This window comes from Trachurus trachurus, assembly GCF_905171665.1.
Source record: "Trachurus trachurus genome assembly, chromosome: 12".
NCBI lineage: Eukaryota > Metazoa > Chordata > Actinopteri > Carangiformes > Carangidae > Trachurus > Trachurus trachurus.
Genome location: NC_139908.1, coordinates 2,043,721 through 2,062,793, shown reverse-complemented (window position 1 = coordinate 2,062,793; position 19,073 = coordinate 2,043,721). Strand labels below are relative to the sequence as shown.

Here is a 19,073-nt window from a genome sequence, read left to right as displayed (position 1 = left end):
TGGATAAAAACTGTAGGATACGATAAATGTTTTCTCTTCGGCTCAGAGCAGAGCAGAGTGACTGACAGACCCGTGTTTCAGTCCAAACACTCTATGTAAGTGATTGCTGTCGGAAGATATAACTATTTAAGACTTATATTAACACAAATATATCACTCACTTCTGCTTTAACTATATGAAAGACTATGGGGCTTTTATTTTGAAGGGCCAGATACAGGAAGTCGTGACACTTTCTGTTGTGGTTGTTTTTACACGGCACGGCAGGTCTCTCTCTCTCTGCATCAGAGACCCCCCCCCCCCCCCCCCCAGCCTGAGCTCAGTCACTCACCCTCCTCTACTGTGTTTATTGGTGATAACGGGCATACTTCCTGTAGTAACGGTAAAACCCGACCGGCTTGTTGAATCTCGGACCCAACACGGCCGGACTCACGAGCGTTAATTAATTAATTCTCAACCCGACCGTGGGTGAAAAAAAAAAAAAAGGAAAAAGAAAGCCAGCGGCAACACTGCTACTGCTGGTGCTGCTGCTTAGCATGTAGCTACAGGCTGCGCATGTCGTTGCTCCAGAAACGCCCCCGGAGGTAATTGAAACTTCACAACTTTATTTGAGGCCAGAAAATAAACAGTGACATAATCGATTATGGCACGTTGCCGCATCGATGCTGAATCGTGCATGTCCCGCATTGCAATGCATTGCCGATTCGATTATTGTTGACACCCCTAGCATTTACTGCCTTTTTTCAAATTTCCGGCGTTTCCATCCAAGTATTTATTCGCAATTTTTGAAAATGCGAATAAAAAAAGGTGGATGGAAACGCAACTAGTGTGTGTCAGTGTGTGTGATGTTCAGCTCCAGAATCAATACGTTGTTTCCCTCCATGTGTGTGTCTGTGTGTGTGTGTTTCCAGGCGGTGGAGGAGCTTCTGGCTGAACTGGATCTAGATCGAAGGAGCATCGTCGTGGGCGCCAGCAGGGTGAGGCCATGTTGGCTCTGCTCCAATCAGACGGATTTGCATGAATGAACCAGGACTGATGTGACCTCTTCCTCTTCCTCTTCCTCTTCCTCCTCATTCTTCTTTCTTCCTTCTACCTCCTACTTCTTCTCCTACTCTTCCTCCTCCTGCTCCTCCTCCTCCTCCTCCTCCTCCTCCAGGTGTTCATGAAGCGCGGCGTGCTGCGTTACCTGGAGCAGCAGAGAGACCAGCAGGTCACCGGTTGGCTGGTTTACATTCAGGCTTCCTGCATGGGTCACCTGGCCCGACAGAAGTACCGCAAGCTCAAGGTCCGCAGCACTTTAAAGGAGCACTCAGGCTTCTAACAATATATAATAAACAATAATACTGTATTTATAATCCATTAATCTATAAAATGTTAAAAAACAACACAGTTTCTCTGAGCCTAAAGTGACAAACTCAAACACAACCAATGAAGAAAAACACATGTGAGGAGCTGCAACCAGAGAATATTTAACATTATTGTGTGACAAAAACAACCTTATTCTAAGTTCATAGATTCAAATTAATTAGAAATATGTTTAGAGTCTTTTAGAAAATGAATTTTGCTGGTCTGATTTGAAAATGCAAACCTAAAGACAGAAGAATAAGAAGATATTAAATGATAATCTGTGGCATGTTTCATATAATAATAATAATAATAATAATAATAATACATTTTATTTGTAAGCGCTTTTACAAATGCTCAGACACTTTACATTTAAAAAAAATCATAAAATAGAGCAAGTCACATATAAATTACCCCATAAATTATGAACTGTGTTAATGTAGCAGCTTTAAAATGAAGCTATGATTCATGAACCTGTGTGATTTAATTCACCTGCTGCTGCTTTTATTTTAAAAGAGGAGTTCACATTCAGTGTTTCATGTTAAAGCAGTTTCCCCGTGTGTCCGTGTGTGTCCGTGTGTGTGTGTGTGTGTGTGTCCGTGTGTGTCCGTGTGTGTCTGTTTGTGTTTGTGTGTGCAGGTGCAGCAGATGGCCGTCAGCTGTCTCCAGAGGAACCTCCGAGCTCTGAGGGTCGTGGCCAAGTGGAGCTGGTGGAAACTTTTCTGCCGAGTTCGTCCTCTGCTCGACGTCAACATGGACAACGAGAGGCTGCGAGCCAAAGAGGTACGACGGTGCATTCAGGGCCACATCGGAGATCTGAGCACTCACTGGTCTGGACCACATGTCTGCACAGTGGAGGTCTAACCTTTGTTTCAAATGGATAAAACTTTATTTAATTGTAAGGGTGTACTGCATTCACTTAAAAAAATTTAAAAAAAAAGCTCAGTTTTTCAGAGTAATTCATATTTTGTCTTTTTTTATCTGACTTAACAAGATTTAAAATCCCGAAAAACAGAAAAAAGTATTACTCTGAAAAACAGAGCGGTAACACTTTATAATAAATACACACTATTAAGCATTAGTTAACATTAATAAATACTGAATTCTTCATTTATAACACATGAATACTCATTAGTGTGTAGTTTATAAATACAGTTAGTGCTTATCAATGATGAGTAAAGCATTTTAACTGTATTTATAAACTACATACTAATTAGTATTCATGTGTTATTAATGATGAACTCAGTATTTAATGATTAAAGGGATAGTTCAACATGTTTGGCAAATTGGCCCATCCCTATAGTCACAGCAGTAGGTTCGATTTCTTGGTTTCCCTCTGCTCAGAGCTACGCTACAGAGGCTCATTATGGGATTTCTTGGTTTCCCTCATCAAACTCATCAAATACACAATCCAACAACTCCACAATGCTCTGGTGGACAAGTTGTGACCTGCACATTCACCACGCTATGAGATAATAACACAACGTTACCACACAGAGTTGTTTTAGAGGGAAAGTCATGCAAAACCACTGATGCACGTTGCCTTCAGGGACAGTTTTTCATCAACAGTCTCTGTATTTCCCTCTAAAACAACTCTGTGTGGTAACGTTGTGTTATTATCTCATAGCGTGGTGAATGTGCAGCTGACAACTTGTCCACCAGAGCGTTGTGGAGTTGTTGGATTGTGTATTTGATGAGTTTGATGAGGGAAACCAAAGAAATCCCATAATGAGCCTCCGTAGCGTAGCTCTGAGCAGCTCACGGCTCTGCTCCACCGTTCTAAAAACAGCTTGCACCGACAATTAAAGGTAACGAACCTACTGCTATGACTATAGGGGTTATGGCAATGGGCCTATTTGCCAAAATGTTGAACTATCCCTTTAACTAATGCTTAACAGTGTGTACTTATTATAAAGTGTTACCAAAATGTTACTCTTAAGTGGCAGCTCTCATCCTGCTCTCTACACAACACAGAGTGACATTGTTTCTGACTGCTGAAGATGTTTCTAACAGACGATAAAAACACTGAACATGAATCAACAAACAGACGATTGATCAGTCGCCGCTGCTGATCAGAGTTACACAAAATAGAGATGAGACGTTTTAAACGAAGGCAGCGAACAAACGTCTCGTAGAACAAAAACAAAGAACAAAACCAAACGTAGTGAGACAGAGTTGGATTTCAAAGAGTCGTTGTGTTCGTCTGTTTCCGTCAGGACGAAGTTTCTGCTCTGAGGCGACGACTGGAGAAGTCGGAGAAGGAGCGGAACGAGCTGAGGCAGACGGCCGACGGCCTGGAGACCAAGGTAACTGAGCTACACACACACACACACACACACACACACACACACACACACACACACACACACACACACACACATAAGAAAGAACTTAAAGGCCCCATGGCATGAAAAATGTGATTGTGGTTATTTTTTCGTGCTTGGGGAGGTCTCTGGGCCACGTATATACTGCCCCATGCATCAAACTGGTCATAAACGGAGAAACACACACCGCCCATTTGTAGGAACTGTCTCTTTAAGACGAGCAGATAGCACTTCCTCCTTTCTGTGATGTCACACACAAGGTAACTCCGCCCACCGTGACCAGTTGTTTTTTTTTTTCCAATTTTTATGAATGCAGCTTAGGTTTCAGTTACTTGCCTGTGATTGGCCCGACCACATGCCACTCTAAAACAGTCAGCCAACCAGAGGAGAGGTTCTCATTCTCTCTTCTGATTGGCCAAATGACCTGTGCCTGCTAGAGCTCCAGAAAGAGGCAACAGAAAGGGGCAGTAGAAACCATATGAAGCAGATCACAGGTACTCAAAACCAATGATACATCTTGTTAGGGAAATAAACCCAGAGAAAAGTTACCTGTAATTGTGCTGTTATGTATATTTTGTTGTGATCTCTGTACTGTATTTTATTGCATTGTATCCTTGTTGTAAAGCACTTTGTGATTTTATCTATGAAAAGTGCTATATAGATTAAACTTACTTACTTACTTACACACACACACACACACTAACACACACACACACACACACAGAGACACACTAACACACACACACACGGCGAGGTCTTCACGCTGTCGTTCCCCGTCTGCAGGTTACCGCGGTGACATCGGAGCTGAGTGACGAGCGTTTCCGTGGCGATGCGGTGGGACAGGCGCTGGACGTGGAGCGAGCGGAGCGACTCCGACTCAGCAGAGAAAACAAAGACCTGCAGGTACCGAGGGGGGGAAAGTAATCTGTAATCTGTACTTTACAGTAAGGTACTCAACAATTAGAGTAGTTACTGAGGAACTAATGAGGAACTAATAAGGAACTCATGAGTAGTTACTGAGGAACTAATGAGGAACTAATGAGTAGTTACTGAGGAACTAATGAGTAGTTACTGAGGAACTAATGAGGAACTAATGAGTAGTTACTGAGGAACTAATGAGTAGTTACTGAGGAACTAATGAGGAACTAAGAGTAGTTACTGAGGAACTAATGAGGAACTAAGAGTAGTTACTGAGGAACTAATGAGTAGTTACTGAGGAACTAATGAGGAACTAATGAGTAGTTACTGAGGAACTAATGAGTAGTTAGTGAAGAACTAATGAGTAGTTAGTGAAGAACTAATGAGTAGTTACTGAGGAACTAATGAGTAGTTACTGAGGAACTAATGAGGAACTAATGAGTAGTTACTGAGGAACTAATGAGTAGTTACTGAGGAACTAATGAGTAGTTACTGAGGAACTAATAAGGAACTAATGAGTAGTTACTGAGGAACTAATGAGGAACTAATGAGTAGTTACTGAGGAACTAATGAGTAGTTACTGAGGAACTAATGAGGAACTAAGAGTAGTTACTGAGGAACTAATGAGTAGTTACTGAGGAACTAATGAGGAACTAAGAGTAGTTACTGAGGAACTAATGAGTAGTTACTGAGGAACTAATAGTAGTTACTGAGGAACTAATGAGTAGTTACTGAGGAACTAATGAGGAACTAAGAGTAGTTACTGAGGAACTAATAGTAGTTACTGAGGAACTAATGAGGAACTAAGAGTAGTTACTGAGGAACTAATGAGTAGTTACTGAGGAACTAATGAGGAACTAAGAGTAGTTACTGAGGAACTAATGAGTAGTTACTGAGGAACTAATGAGGAACTAATAGTAGTTACTGAGGAACTAATGAGTAGTTACTGAGGAACTAATGAGGAACTAAGAGTAGTTACTGAGGAACTAATGAGGAACTAAGAGTAGTTACTGAGGAACTAATGAGTAGTTACTGAGGAACTAATGAGGAACTAATGAGTAGTTACTGAGGAACTAATTAGTAGTTACTGAGGAACTAATGAGGAACTAATGAGTAGTTACTGAGGAACTAATGAGTAGTTACTGAGGAACTAATGAGTAGTTACTGAGGAACTAATAAGGAACTAATGAGTAGTTACTGAGGAACTAATGAGGAACTAATGAGTAGTTACTGAGGAACTAATGAGTAGTTACTGAGGAACTAATGAGTAGTTACTGAGGAACTAATGAGGAACTAAGAGTAGTTACTGAGGAACTAATGAGTAGTTACTGAGGAACTAATGAGGAACTAAGAGTAGTTACTGAGGAACTAATGAGTAGTTACTGAGGAACTAATGAGTAGTTACTGAGGAACTAATGAGTAGTTACTGAGGAACTAATGAGGAACTAATGAGTAGTTACTGAGGAACTAATGAGTAGTTACTGAGGAACTAATGAGGAACTAATGAGTAGTTACTGAGGAACTAATGAGTAGTTACTGAGGAACTAATGAGTAGTTACTGAGGAACTAATAAGGAACTAATGAGTATTTACTGAGGAACTAATGAGGAACTAATGAGTAGTTACTGAGGAACTAATGAGTAGTTACTGAGGAACTAATGAGTAGTTACTGAGGAACTAATGAGGAACTAATGAGTAGTTACTGAGGAACTAATGAGTAACTATTGAGTAGTTACTGAGGAACTAATGAGGAACTAATGAGTAGTTACTGAGGAACTAATGAGTAGTTACTGAGGAACTAATGAGTAGCTATTGAGGAACTAATGAGTAGTTACTGAGGAACTAATGAGTAGTTACTGAGGAACTAATGAGTAACTATTGAGGAACTAATGAGTAGTTACTGAGGAACTAATGAGTAGTTACTGAGGAACTAATGAGGAACTAATGAGTAGTTACTGAGGAACTAATGAGTAGTTACTGAGGAACTAATGAGTAGCTATTGAGGAACTAATGAGTAGTTACTGAGGAACTAATAAGGAACTAACTAGGAACTAATAAATAGTTACTGAGGAACTAATGAGGAACTAATGAGTAGTTACTGAGGAACTAATGAGTAGTTACTGAGGAACTAATGAGTAGCTATTGAGGAACTAATGAGTAGTTACAGAGGAACTAATGAGTAGTTACTGAGGAACTAATAAGGAACTAACTAGGAACTAATAAATAGTTACTGAGGAACTAATGAGGAACTAACTAGGAACTAATAAATAGTTACTGAGGAACTAATAAGGAACTAACTAGGAACTAATAAATAGTTACTGAGGAACTAATGAGTAGTTACTGAGGAACTAATGAGTAGTTACTGAGGAACTAATGAGTAGCTATTGAGGAACTAATGAGTAGTTACAGAGGAACTAATGAGTAGCTATTGAGGAACTAATGAGTAGTTACAGAGGAACTAATGAGTAGTTACTGAGGAACTAATAAGGAACTAATAAATAGTTACTGAGGAACTAATGAGGAACTAACTAGGAACTAATAAATAGTTACTGAGGAACTAATAAGGAACTAACTAGGAACTAATAAATAGTTACTGAGGAACTAATGAGTAGTTACTGAGGAACTAATGAGTAGTTACTGAGGAACTAATGAGTAGTTACTGAGGAACTAATGAGTAGCTATTGAGGAACTAATGAGTAGTTACAGAGGAACTAATGAGTAGTTACAGAGGAACTAATGAGTAGTTACAGAGGAACTAATGAGTAGTTACTGAGGAACTAATGAGTAGTTACTGAGGAACTAATAGGAACTAACTAGGAACTAATAAATAGTTACTGAGGAACTAATAAGGAACTAACTAGGAACTAATAAATAGTTACTGAGGAACTAATAAGGAACTAGGAACTAATAAATAGTTACTGAGGAACTAATAAGGAACTAACTAGGAACTAATAAATAGTTACTGAGGAACTAATGAGTAGTTACTGAGGAACTAATGAGTAGTTACTGAGGAACTAATGAGTAGTTACTGAGGAACTAATGAGTAGCTATTGAGGAACTAATGAGTAGTTACAGAGGAACTAATGAGTAGTTACAGAGGAACTAATGAGTAGTTACTGAGGAACTAATGAGTAGTTACTGAGGAACTAATAGGAACTAACTAGGAACTAATAAATAGTTACTGAGGAACTAATAAGGAACTAACTAGGAACTAATAAATAGTTACTGAGGAACTAATAAGGAACTAGGAACTAATAAATAGTTACTGAGGAACTAATAAGGAACTAACTAGGAACTAATAAATAGTTACTGAGGAACTAATGAGTAGTTACTGAGGAACTAATGAGTAGTTACTGAGGAACTAATGAGTAGTTACTGAGGAACTAATGAGTAGTGAGTAGTTACTGAGGAACTAATGAGTAGCTATTGAGGAACTAATGAGTAGTTACAGAGGAACTAATGAGTAGTTACTGAGGAACTAATAAGGAACTAACTAGGAACTAATAAATAGTTACTGAGGAACTAATAAGGAACTAACTAGGAACTAATAAATAGTTACTGAGGAACTAATAAGGAACTAGGAACTAATAAATAGTTACTGAGGAACTAATGAGGAACATACTATTTCCCTAAAGTAAAGTGAGACATCAAAATGAGTACCTACTCTAATATTGTTTAACTTAGTTCCTCAGTAACTAGTTACTCATTAGTTCTAATGTTGTGTACCTTATTGTAAAGTGTTACCCAGTAATCTATTACTTCCTGCTACAGTGACAGTTGTCTGTTGCCGTCGTCTCCTCTCAGGCTCGTCTGGACCAGTGTAAGGTCGCCATGGAAACGCTGGAGAAGCAGCTGGAGGAGGAGAAGCAGAAAGTTCAGACGGCGGAGAGCCAGAGAGGAGGAGGAGGAGGAGGAGGAGGAGGAGCAGCGACAGGTAACAACAACATGTCTCCTCACTGTGGTCCATCCCTCTGCTGCTGCTGCTGCTGCTGCTGTTGCCATGGGTTACACAGTGGACGATGCTCAGCTCATCATTTAATATAAAAAAACGTCACATTTACAGTCTTTTTTCTCTTTAACCAGTCAACTGTCGACGAGGTTTGTTCTCTTGTATAAACTGAGTCTGAGCGTCGGTGGTTCTGGAGCTTCAGGTGTTTTTATTGGTCGTTCAAACTCATAAATGTAATAAATCAGTGATGCAGAAGCTCAGAGGTGTAATATCACGTTCTGCTCCATCAGAGCCAGAGCTGCTTCCTCCCTCTGAGGCCGTTAGATACTGTCATAACCAGCTCACACACACACACACACAGAGATTCACTCTGATAAAATTATCAAATGTCGGTCACACCTAATGATAAAGTTATCATTTTTATTATTGATTAAAGCTTCGTTTATCTCTTTTTTTCGTCATTAGTCTATAAAATGTTGAAAAAACACAGTTTCTCTGAGCTGAAAATGACAAAGTGAAACACAACCAACAAAGAATAACACACATGAGAAGCTGCAGCCAGAGCATATTTAACATTAGTTTGTTAAAAACGGCCGAAATTATTTAGATTTTAGTCAACAAATCAAAACAAAACAACTTATTGTAAGGTTTTCCACGTATTTCATACATTCAAATTAATTGAAAAAGGTTTAAATTGTTGTAGAAATTGATGTTTCTGGTCTTAATTTGAAAGTAATGAATTAAAAACTATGGTAATTGATCATTAGTGGCATGTTTCATGTTAATTACTCCATAAATTGGGTAATTAAGTAAATTGTGTGTATAAAGGCAAAGGTAATATGTTCTGCGGCCTCCTTATTATACTGTAACTGCACCAGAACTGATTACATAATCAATCGAGTTTCAATTCAAACACAGAAAGATCAACTGTGATAAAATGATCAAATGTTGAACAATAGAAAAACAAACACGAGCTAAAAGAAGACTTAATTACCCCATAAACTGGGTAATTAAGTGAATGGCGTGTATAAAGCAAAAGGTAATAATGTTCCGCTGTCTCCTATTATACATAACCAGTTTAAACAAATACAGAAAGACTGACTGTGATAAAATGATGATGTTTTTGATGAGCAAAAACATCAAAATTCGATTAAACGATACAATAAATAGAAAACAGATGGACAGATCTGAGTTAAGGAGTTACAGACGGATAAATGAAGAACAATATTTGATGGTCTGGTGATTCTCCAGGAAGAAACGTCATCGTTGACCTCTTGTAAAACTGGTAAAAACCAAAGTGACAGGTTGTGTCTGAAATCACTCCCTCATTCCCTCCTCCCTACTCCCTATATAGTGAATTCAATATAGTGACTATATAGTGACTCACTGGTCAAATAAAAAAACACTTTCGGACACTACTCCGCCGCACAGTTAATGACGTATTACGTCGCGTAATTAAAACGTTCCGACCGAGATCGTAACGGCCGGTGCAGGTACCATGGTAACGGCCGGTGTAGAGGAGTAAAGCAATATATTAAGCGGTAATATATATATTTAAGCATCAAAGATGTTCAATCAAACCCACATAGTTTTAAACAACATTCAACATTCAGTTAATATAATACATCCATGGCCCAGCGTCCGATGCGGCGTCTACTCTTTATATGTCTATGGTGTTAACGGCGTCGATCCGTGACCGCAATGCATGATGGGATATCTTGCTCCGGTTAGTGACCATCGGATGCTCACTACATTTTGTGGTGAATTGTGGGATAGATTCAGTCACTATAGACCGAATCAAAATGTTTAAATCCAAGGTACTTAAAGAATATATAGATTTGTTATGAGCGCCAAATGCTTGTTTGATTTAAACTCTAATGTAAAAGTTGCCTTGTTGAAATAGTTTCGGGATTGATTGTTGTTTTTTTGTTTTTGTTTTTTTTCTCTCTCTTTACCTCTTTTTTTGTTTTGGTAAAAAGGGTAGGCATAATAAGCCTAGGCTTCAGCCTACACCTTTTCGATCAGCACCCCTCATCACATGTACAGTAAGCACTTGTGTACATTTAGTAAATTTTACCTGTGGAGAAGGGGGGGGGGGGGGGGGGGGGGGGGGGGAAATGCTGATCGAATAAACTGAATAAACTGAAACTGAAAAAAAAAAAAAAAAAAATCTCCTTGTTGTTTACATTCTACTTCCTGGTAGAAAACCAGCTGTAATTTGAATGAGATCAATAGTAACGAACGAGAGTTTAGCTATATATCATATTTTTCACTCCCTATCACCGTTTAGACAAATCTGAAATGATTGAAGAAACATTACTATTTCTGTGTGTGTGTTTTGTGTTGCTATGTGTTGTATTTATTCAGTTTGGGGGAATCACGGTGTCTAGAAAGCATCAGTGGCTGCAGCTGACAGGGACAGCTAACGGTAGCTAAGCTAACAGCAGGACGTCAGCTGTTAAAACCCTCCCGTTGTGGGACACGACATGAAACTACTCCAGTTAGCTCAGTCATGTTGGAACTCAGATATCCGCTGGAGAAAATATTTTTTCATGGAGTGTTTATTGAGTCACTGAGTTATTAAAGTTAAACAGGTAGCTAACCGTTAGCCCGGCTAATCTATGATAACCATGACTAATTACAAAAACGTGCACACAGAAATAGTAATGTTTGTCCAATCATTGGTTTTATAAACTTTACAAACATCAGATTAGTCTAAACGGTGATATAGTGACATGAAAAATGAGATAAATATAGAGAAACTCTCGTCCGTCACTATTGTTCTCATGCTGGTTTTCTACCAGGAAGTAGTTGTAAACAACAAGGAGATTCGTCCTATATAGTGAACATTAATAATCACTAACATTCGGACACCACTACAACATGGCCTGGTCACTATATAGTGAGTAGGGGGTGATTTCGGACACAGCCACAGATAAATGTCAGCCGACCTGTCATGACCCCTGACCTCTCTGCCCCCCCCCTACCCTCTGCCCCCCCCCCCCAGAGAGCGAGCTGGTGCTGCAGCTGGAGTGCAGCCAGACGGAGGTGGAGTTCGTCCGCAGGCGGCTGAAGCAGACGGAGGAGAAGCTGGAGTCGGAGCGAGAGACGAGACAACAGCTCGACTCCAAGGTGACGAAGGAGGAGGACGAGGAGGACGAGGAGGACGGAGAGGACGGAGGATTAGAGATAACACCCTGTCCCTGTGTGTGTGTGTGTGTGTGTGTGTGTGTGTGTGTGTGTGTGTGTGTGTGTGTGTGTGTGTAGGTGTCGGCGCTGCAGGCCCAGCTGGAACAGGCCAGGAGGAGCGTGACGGAGCTGAAGCGTCATGGCCGCCGCGTCACCTCCGACCTCCAGGACGCACGAGTCCTGACCGACAGCCTGCAGGGACGCATGCACGAGCTGGAGCGCAAGCAGAGGAGGTGTGTGTGTGTGTGTGTGCACCTGGCCATGTTTCCATCAGTGTGTTTAGATGCATCTAGGTGTATCGCATCAGAAAATGATGTAAAGCAGGGTTTCCACTACCAGTTACCATTACTTTGCCCCTTTCCACTACCAGTTACAACTCTACTCAACTCGGTTTAGATGTTGAGTTTTGTTGAGTTGAGCTTAGTTGAGTTGAGTTGATTTTGTTGAGTTGAGCTTAGTTGAGTTGAGTTTAGTTGAGTTGAGTTGAGTTTTGTCGAGTTTAGTTTAGTTGAGTTTAGTTTTGTTGAGTTGAGTGGAGTTTTGTTGAGTTTAGTTGAGTTTAACTTAGTTGAGTTTAGTTTTGTTGAGTTTAGTTGAGTTTAACTTAGTTGAGTTTAGTTTTGTTGAGTTTAGTAGTTGAGTTGAGTTGAGTTTAGTTTAGTTTAGTTTAGTTTAGTTTATTTCATTGCACCTCATTGTACAATAGAAACTACAGCTCATGAAAGGGGAGACTCTCTACTTTCACCAGGAAAATGAGTGAATTCGTACCTTGTTCCACCTTTTAGTTATCCTCATTTGAATACTGCATGTTTTCTCCAAATTCACCATCCTGGGAGGACGTTTTTGGCACCAAATGAGTTAATAGACTGTCAAAAAGTTAATGCATATGTGACTTGAGATCTTCTGTAACTGCTGCAGAGTCTCGTTGTGTTTAGTCGGAATTGTTTGTTTTGTTATTTGAACTTGATATGAGCAAAGGAACAAGTTTTTCTCTCTGTGTTGTTGTGTGTGTGTGCAGGTTTGACAGTGAGCTGACTCAGGCTCTGGAGGAAGCCGACAGTGAGAGGGAGCAGAAAGACAAATCCTTCCTGGAAAACACAGCGCTCGGGGCCGAGATCTACAAACTGCGCCGCGACCTCCAGGTGAGTGTGTGTGTGTGTGTGTGTGTTTGTGCTCTGCACTGAGCTGCATTCACATACAGACTGAAGCTGTGGTCTGAATATGTCCATTAAAGTCGATTCCTTCCTTTACAGTACCACAGTGCATCCATAGTAACCAGGCATTGTAGGCAAGGCAAGGCAAGGCATCTTTATTTATATAGCGCATTTCATACCAAGGCAACTCAATGTGCTTTACATAAAGACAAAACATTTTTTTTTAAAAAGAAGCACTGTATACTCTTATTGTGAAAGGGCAGAGACAGGAAACAGCAGAGAGAAGAGAAGAGACGTTCGTCCTTGAATAAACAAACACTGAGTTCATGTAGAAAACAGAACATGTTCAGTTTTCAGCTCAGTGAAAAGAAGAAGAAGAAGAAGCTGCTGAGTCTTTATTCAGATCCTGATGTGACAAACATCTATCTATCTATCTATCTATCTATCTATCTATCTATCTATCTATCTATCTATCTATCTATCTATCTATCTATCTATCTATCTATCTATCTATCTATCTATCGTTCTATCTATCTATCGTTCTATCTATCTATCTATCTATCGTTCTATCTATCTATCTATCTATCTATCGTTCTATCTATCGTTCTATCTATCTATCTATCGTTCTATCTATCTATCTATCTATCTATCGTTCTATCTATCTATCTATCGTTCTATCTATCTATCGTTCTATCTCTATCTATCGTTCTATCGTTCTATCTATCTATCGTTCATTTCATCTTTTGTTCTGTTTATCATACTATTGATCTATCTACAGTACCCATTGTTCTATCATTTTATCTATCTATCATTCTACTTGTCTATAGACTGAATCTCCTTGTTGTTTACATTCTACTTCCGGGTAGAAAACCAGCTGTAATGTGAATGAGATCAATAGTAACGAACGAGAGTTTAGCTATATATCATATTTTTCACGCCCTATCACCGTTTAGACAAATCTGAAATGATTGAAGAAACATTACTATTTCTGTGTGTGTGTTTTGTGTTGCTATGTGTTGTATTTATTCAGTTTGGGGGAATCACGGTGTCTAGAAAGCATCAGTGGCTGCAGCTGACAGGGACAGCTAACGGTAGCTAAGCTAACAGCAGGACGTCAGCTGTTAAAACCCTCCCGTTGTGGGACACGACATGAAACTACTCCAGTTAGCTCAGTCATGTTGGAACTCAGATATCCGCTGGAGAAAATATTTTTTCATGGAGTGTTTATTGAGTCACTGAGTTATTAAAGTTAAACAGGTAGCTAACCGTTAGCCCGGCTAATCTATGATAACCATGACTAATTACATAAACGTGCACACGTAAATAGTAATGTTTGTCCAATCATTGGTTTTATAGACTTTACAAACATCAGATTAGTCTAAACGGTGATATAGTGACATGAAAAATTAGATAAATATAGCGAAACTCTCGTCCGTCACTATTGTTCTCATGCTGGTTTTCTACCAGGAAGTAGTTGTAAACAACAAGACGATTCGTTTTATTGTTTTGTCTTTTGTTCTCTTTCTATCTTTCTGCCACTCTTATCGCTCTTTCATTCCATCCCCTATCCATCCATCCATCCATCCATGTGTGTGTGTGTGTGTGTGCAGGAGAGCCGGGCGGAGGCGGAGCGTCTCCAGAAGCAGAAGGAGGAGTTGTGTGCTCAGATCCGTGACCTCAGTCGTCCTGTGGACTTGACCTGTGAGTCTCTGCCCGACCTGAAGAAGCAGCTTCGCCTGCTGGAGACGCAGAGCAGCGAGAGGAGCGAGGAGATCAGCCAGCTGACGGCCCGCATCCAGCAGCAGCAGCAGGTCACCACACACACACACACACACACACACACACACACACACACACACACACACACACACAGTCCTGTCCCATTATGTGCACTTATGCTGCGTTCAAAACAACTCGGAGGTCGGAATTCCCAACTCAGAAATGTCCAACTTCCGACATCATTGCGTTCACGCTGCAGGAACTCGGAAGAGAGAAAACATGGATGCCCGAAGGAAGTTTGGCGTATTATTGTGGCTCATCGCTGAATACGAAAAATAAATCCAGCAGTAAATTATGTTTATTTTGGAGGCAAATGAAGAGGAGAGGAGACGCTGCAGATGAGTGCACATATAATGTTATAACCGTCTAACCGTTAAAGGGACAACGAGGAGTTTCTCCAGCGGCAGAACGAAAAATTCCGTGACAATAAAAAAGTCTGATATTAATGTGGATGAATCTCCGTTACCACTTGTTAATGGTCCATTTTAGATAAATCTATGGTTTTGTCTCTATGGTTATTTTGTTATTATTAGTGGTGGTGGAAATGCTGGGCGAGCCGACCAGCGTTTCTTTACTTTCGGTTTCGTGGCGAGTCATGAGAATAACGCCGCCGAATCTCCGTTTATGGTGGGAACTACGACGGTATGTGATCGTCTTCCAACCTCTGACTTTAATTCTTGATGAATGAAAACATGAGTCTGTCTTGCGCCGGTCAAAGAATTTCACGGTGCGGAGGCTCATAAATGTAGTGTGAAAACACTTCACTTTAACAAAACTCCTCGTTGTCCCTTTAAACGTTATTTCTGTTACATACGAGGACCACAATACAACAATCACAGGTTAATATACATTTATTTCATTTACTGCAATAACACACAAAAAATATGCATTCAAACCTCAACAAATAACTTAAAAATGTTAAATTATAACTGTTTAAGACGAGGGCCGCCATGTTTTGATGTTGTCATGACGTCAAGTCGGAAAGTCAGAGCTCTGTGTGCTCTAGTGTGCTACTGTGTCCTGTTTCTCGAACGACCAAAAGTGCAGTGCGCTTGAAGTATAAATCCCACAATGCACCAGCTGGTGAAGTCTGCCGCCACCGGGAGCGAGGGATGGGTACCAAATTCAGTACTTTTATTGGTACCGACCAAATTCCCACTAAAGTAACGAGTACTGATTCATGTGAAGTCCACATTTTGGTACCTGAACCCTGAACCTTTGTGTCACATTCGTCAGCGAGAGTGCACTGCAAAAACTCAAAATCTTTCCAAGAATATTTGTCTTATTTCTTGTCAAAATGTCTCATTTCTAGTCAAAACTAATCTCTTTTCACTTAAAATAAGACTCATCACCTAAAAATTAAAGGGACAACGAGGAGTTTTGTTAAAGCGAAGCGTTTCCACACTACATTTATGAGCCTCCGCACCGTGAAATTCTTTGACCGGTGCAAGACAGACTCATGTTTTCATTCATCAAGAATTAAAGTCAGAGGTTCAAAGAGGTTCACATACCGTCGTAGTTCCGACCATAAACGGCAATTCAGCTGCGTTATTCTCATGACTCGTTGCGAAACCGAAAGTAAAAAACGCTGGTCGGCTCGACCAGCATCTCCGCCACCACTAATAATAACAAAATAACGATAGAGACAGAACGATATATTTATCGAAAATGGGCCCATTAACAAGTGTGGGTAGCGGAGATTCATCCACATTAACATGAGACTTTTTTATAACCGAATAGAAACTCCTCGTTGTCCCTTTAACTTGTTTTTAGATCATTTTCACTTGTTTCAAACAAATTTTCACTCGAAATAAGTAGAACAATCTGCCAGTGAAAGCAAGTTTTTTGTGCTTGTAATAAGAAAGAAAAACTTGCTCCACTATCAGATTATTTTAAGTGAAAATCTGCTTGAAAGAAGTAAAAAGTGTCTAAAAACAATCTACTTTTAATGTGATGAGTCTTATTTTAAGTAGAATGAGATTTGTTTTGACTGGAAATAAGACAAATATTCTTGGTAAGATTTTGAGTTTTTGCAGTGTGGATATGGGAGTGTCTGTCTGACGTGAATATTCGAGCCCCGCCCTCCCCTTCAACACACTTCAACACAAAGTCTCCTCTCGTCAATACGTGAATACTATATGGCTGTAGGCTGGAGTCTCTCCATGTTTCTCCTTCTGCCACAGGAAAACGGGACATTTTTTTGATCAGCTGTTGCTGTGTGCACAGATTTAGGCTTGTTCTACCGCCGCCGGCAGTTTTTTTTCTTCCAGAGGCAGTTTATAATTAGTGGGATGATGAGCAAGAGCAATAAATCAATTCATCCTGTTACATCCCTATAGGGGCGAGCTAGAGAAATAAACTCAGTGGCAAATCTTCCATCGGCCACTGGCGGGTGTGTGTTTTTGTTTTACATGCCAAACTCATTTTTTACCTGCCACTGGCGCAGCCACGCAAAACCTTCATTTCAACACATGTTGTCTTTTTAGGCACTACTGCATTTTGTTAGATGTAAAGTAGCTGTACATAAACACAAGTCAAGTTTAAAAGAAAGCTTTAATTGTGTGTTATTTAATTTTCAATCAGTGTTGATCTACATAATTCTATAGGGATGATAATATAGTACATAGAGCTATACAGTGATCTAAGACCGACTGTCATGCAGCAAAAGGAGGCAGATGCGAGCAGAGACTTTAACTCAAGGTCAAAGACTTGTGCGCATCTCTGACACACACACACACACACACACACACACACACACACACACACACACACACACACACACACACACACACACACTCTTACAGATACCCTCCCTCTCTATATGATATGCACTGTTACATTCTTCTTTTTCTTCTTTTTTATATTGATTACCATTGCACTATATTATATCCAACCTCTTCGGTTTTAAATATCCTTCCCTTTCTTTCTTTCTTTCTTTCTTTCTTTCTTTCTTTCTTTCTTTCTTTCTTTCTTTCTTTCTTTCTTTCTTTCTTTCTTTCTTTCTTTTATTTTTCTTGTATCTCTATTTATGTTATGCAAATGACCAAAGGTACATATGAATTTCACTGTAATTATTATGTGACAGTAAAGTAAAGTTGAAACTTCTCTCGTCTCAGATCCACATGAGGTTTGAGATGGAGATGGAGCGGATGAAGCAGATGCACCAGAAGGAGCTGGAGGACAAAGAGGAGGAGCTGGAGGACGTCCACAAGTCGTCTCAGAGACGGGTAGGTCCACACACACACACACTCCGATCACTCCGATTAATCCACTTAAAGGACAATTCCGGGCAAATTCAATAATTGCTAACAATAATTAAACTGAAAATCTTCAGATTCCTTCTTTTAGACCTGAAATGTTAGGAAAATACAGCCCCGAGTGGAATTTGCTCGGAATTGTCCTTTAATCAATGACTGTCAGTTATCGTTTATACCTCACTCATACACACACACAGAGTTAATAAAGTGTGCTGTTGTTTTATAGAAGATGGTTTTGGACCTTATCTCTCTCTCATACTGTTCTGTGATGTAGAATAATTACAAAGTCCTTTTAATTCACTCTTATATAATTTTTCAGTCTAAATCCACTTTATTCCTCTGGTTCGGCTTCATATTTAACTCTGTTGGATTTATTTAACAGCTCAAGTTGAATTAATGATGACGCTCACTCGCTCTATTATGGATTAAAAACACCCGACAGAATATAAAACAGTTCACACAGCAGCTAAAACATTAAAGTGCTGCTTATACGCTCATCAATCAGTGATAAAGATATTCCATTAATATGATATATACAGTGACGTGGGAGCACTTTAAGATAAAGGATACGTTAAGATCCATTTACTGTTACTGTTAATAACCTGAGTGTCTTAATTTAGATTTTAAGGAGTAAAAGAAAAGAATAAAGGTATAACCTGATGAACAGATGCTTTTTTAATAAAAAAAAAAAATCAACTTTTCCATTATCTAATTGTTTGTAATTCACCTGTAAACCACCAACCTTCTCCTTCTTCTGTTTCTCTTTCTTTCTTTCTTTCTTTCTTTCTTTCTTTCTTTCTTTCTTTCTTTCTTTCTTTCTTTCTTTCTTTCTTTCTTTCTTCTTCTGTCTCTCTTTCTGTTTCTCTTTCTTTCTTTCTTTCTTTCTTTCTTTCTTTCTTCTTCTGTCTCTCTTTCTGTTTCTCTTTCTTTCTTCTCTTCCTTTTCTGTTTTTCTTTCTTTCTTCTTCTCCTCTTTCTCTTCCTTCTCTTTCTTTTTCTTCTGTTTCTATTTTTTCTTCTCTTTCCTCTTTTTCTCTTTCTTATTATTACCTTTCTGTTTCTCTTTCTTCTACTTCTTCTCTTTCTCTTTCTTCATTTCTTTCTCTTTCTGTCTTTCTTCTTCTATCTCTCTTTCTGTTTCTCTTTCTTTCTTCTCTTTCTTTC

General features: G+C 39.5%; 1 protein-coding gene across 1 annotated transcript in view; it reads left to right on the top strand.

The window, feature by feature from the left end:
* myo18b (myosin XVIIIB) overlaps positions 1 to 19,073 on the top strand; it is an 82,279-nt gene that overhangs the window by 39,694 nt on the left and 23,512 nt on the right. The window contains exons 21-31 of the mRNA XM_083983603.1: positions 909 to 974; positions 1,154 to 1,282; positions 1,981 to 2,124; positions 3,558 to 3,647; positions 4,449 to 4,568; positions 8,387 to 8,516; positions 11,539 to 11,663; positions 11,799 to 11,953; positions 12,739 to 12,862; positions 14,485 to 14,685; positions 17,770 to 17,880. Coding sequence (XP_083839729.1) covers positions 909 to 974; positions 1,154 to 1,282; positions 1,981 to 2,124; positions 3,558 to 3,647; positions 4,449 to 4,568; positions 8,387 to 8,516; positions 11,539 to 11,663; positions 11,799 to 11,953; positions 12,739 to 12,862; positions 14,485 to 14,685; positions 17,770 to 17,880 — 1,395 coding nt within the window. The remainder of the gene's footprint in view (positions 1 to 908; positions 975 to 1,153; positions 1,283 to 1,980; positions 2,125 to 3,557; positions 3,648 to 4,448; positions 4,569 to 8,386; positions 8,517 to 11,538; positions 11,664 to 11,798; positions 11,954 to 12,738; positions 12,863 to 14,484; positions 14,686 to 17,769; positions 17,881 to 19,073) is intronic.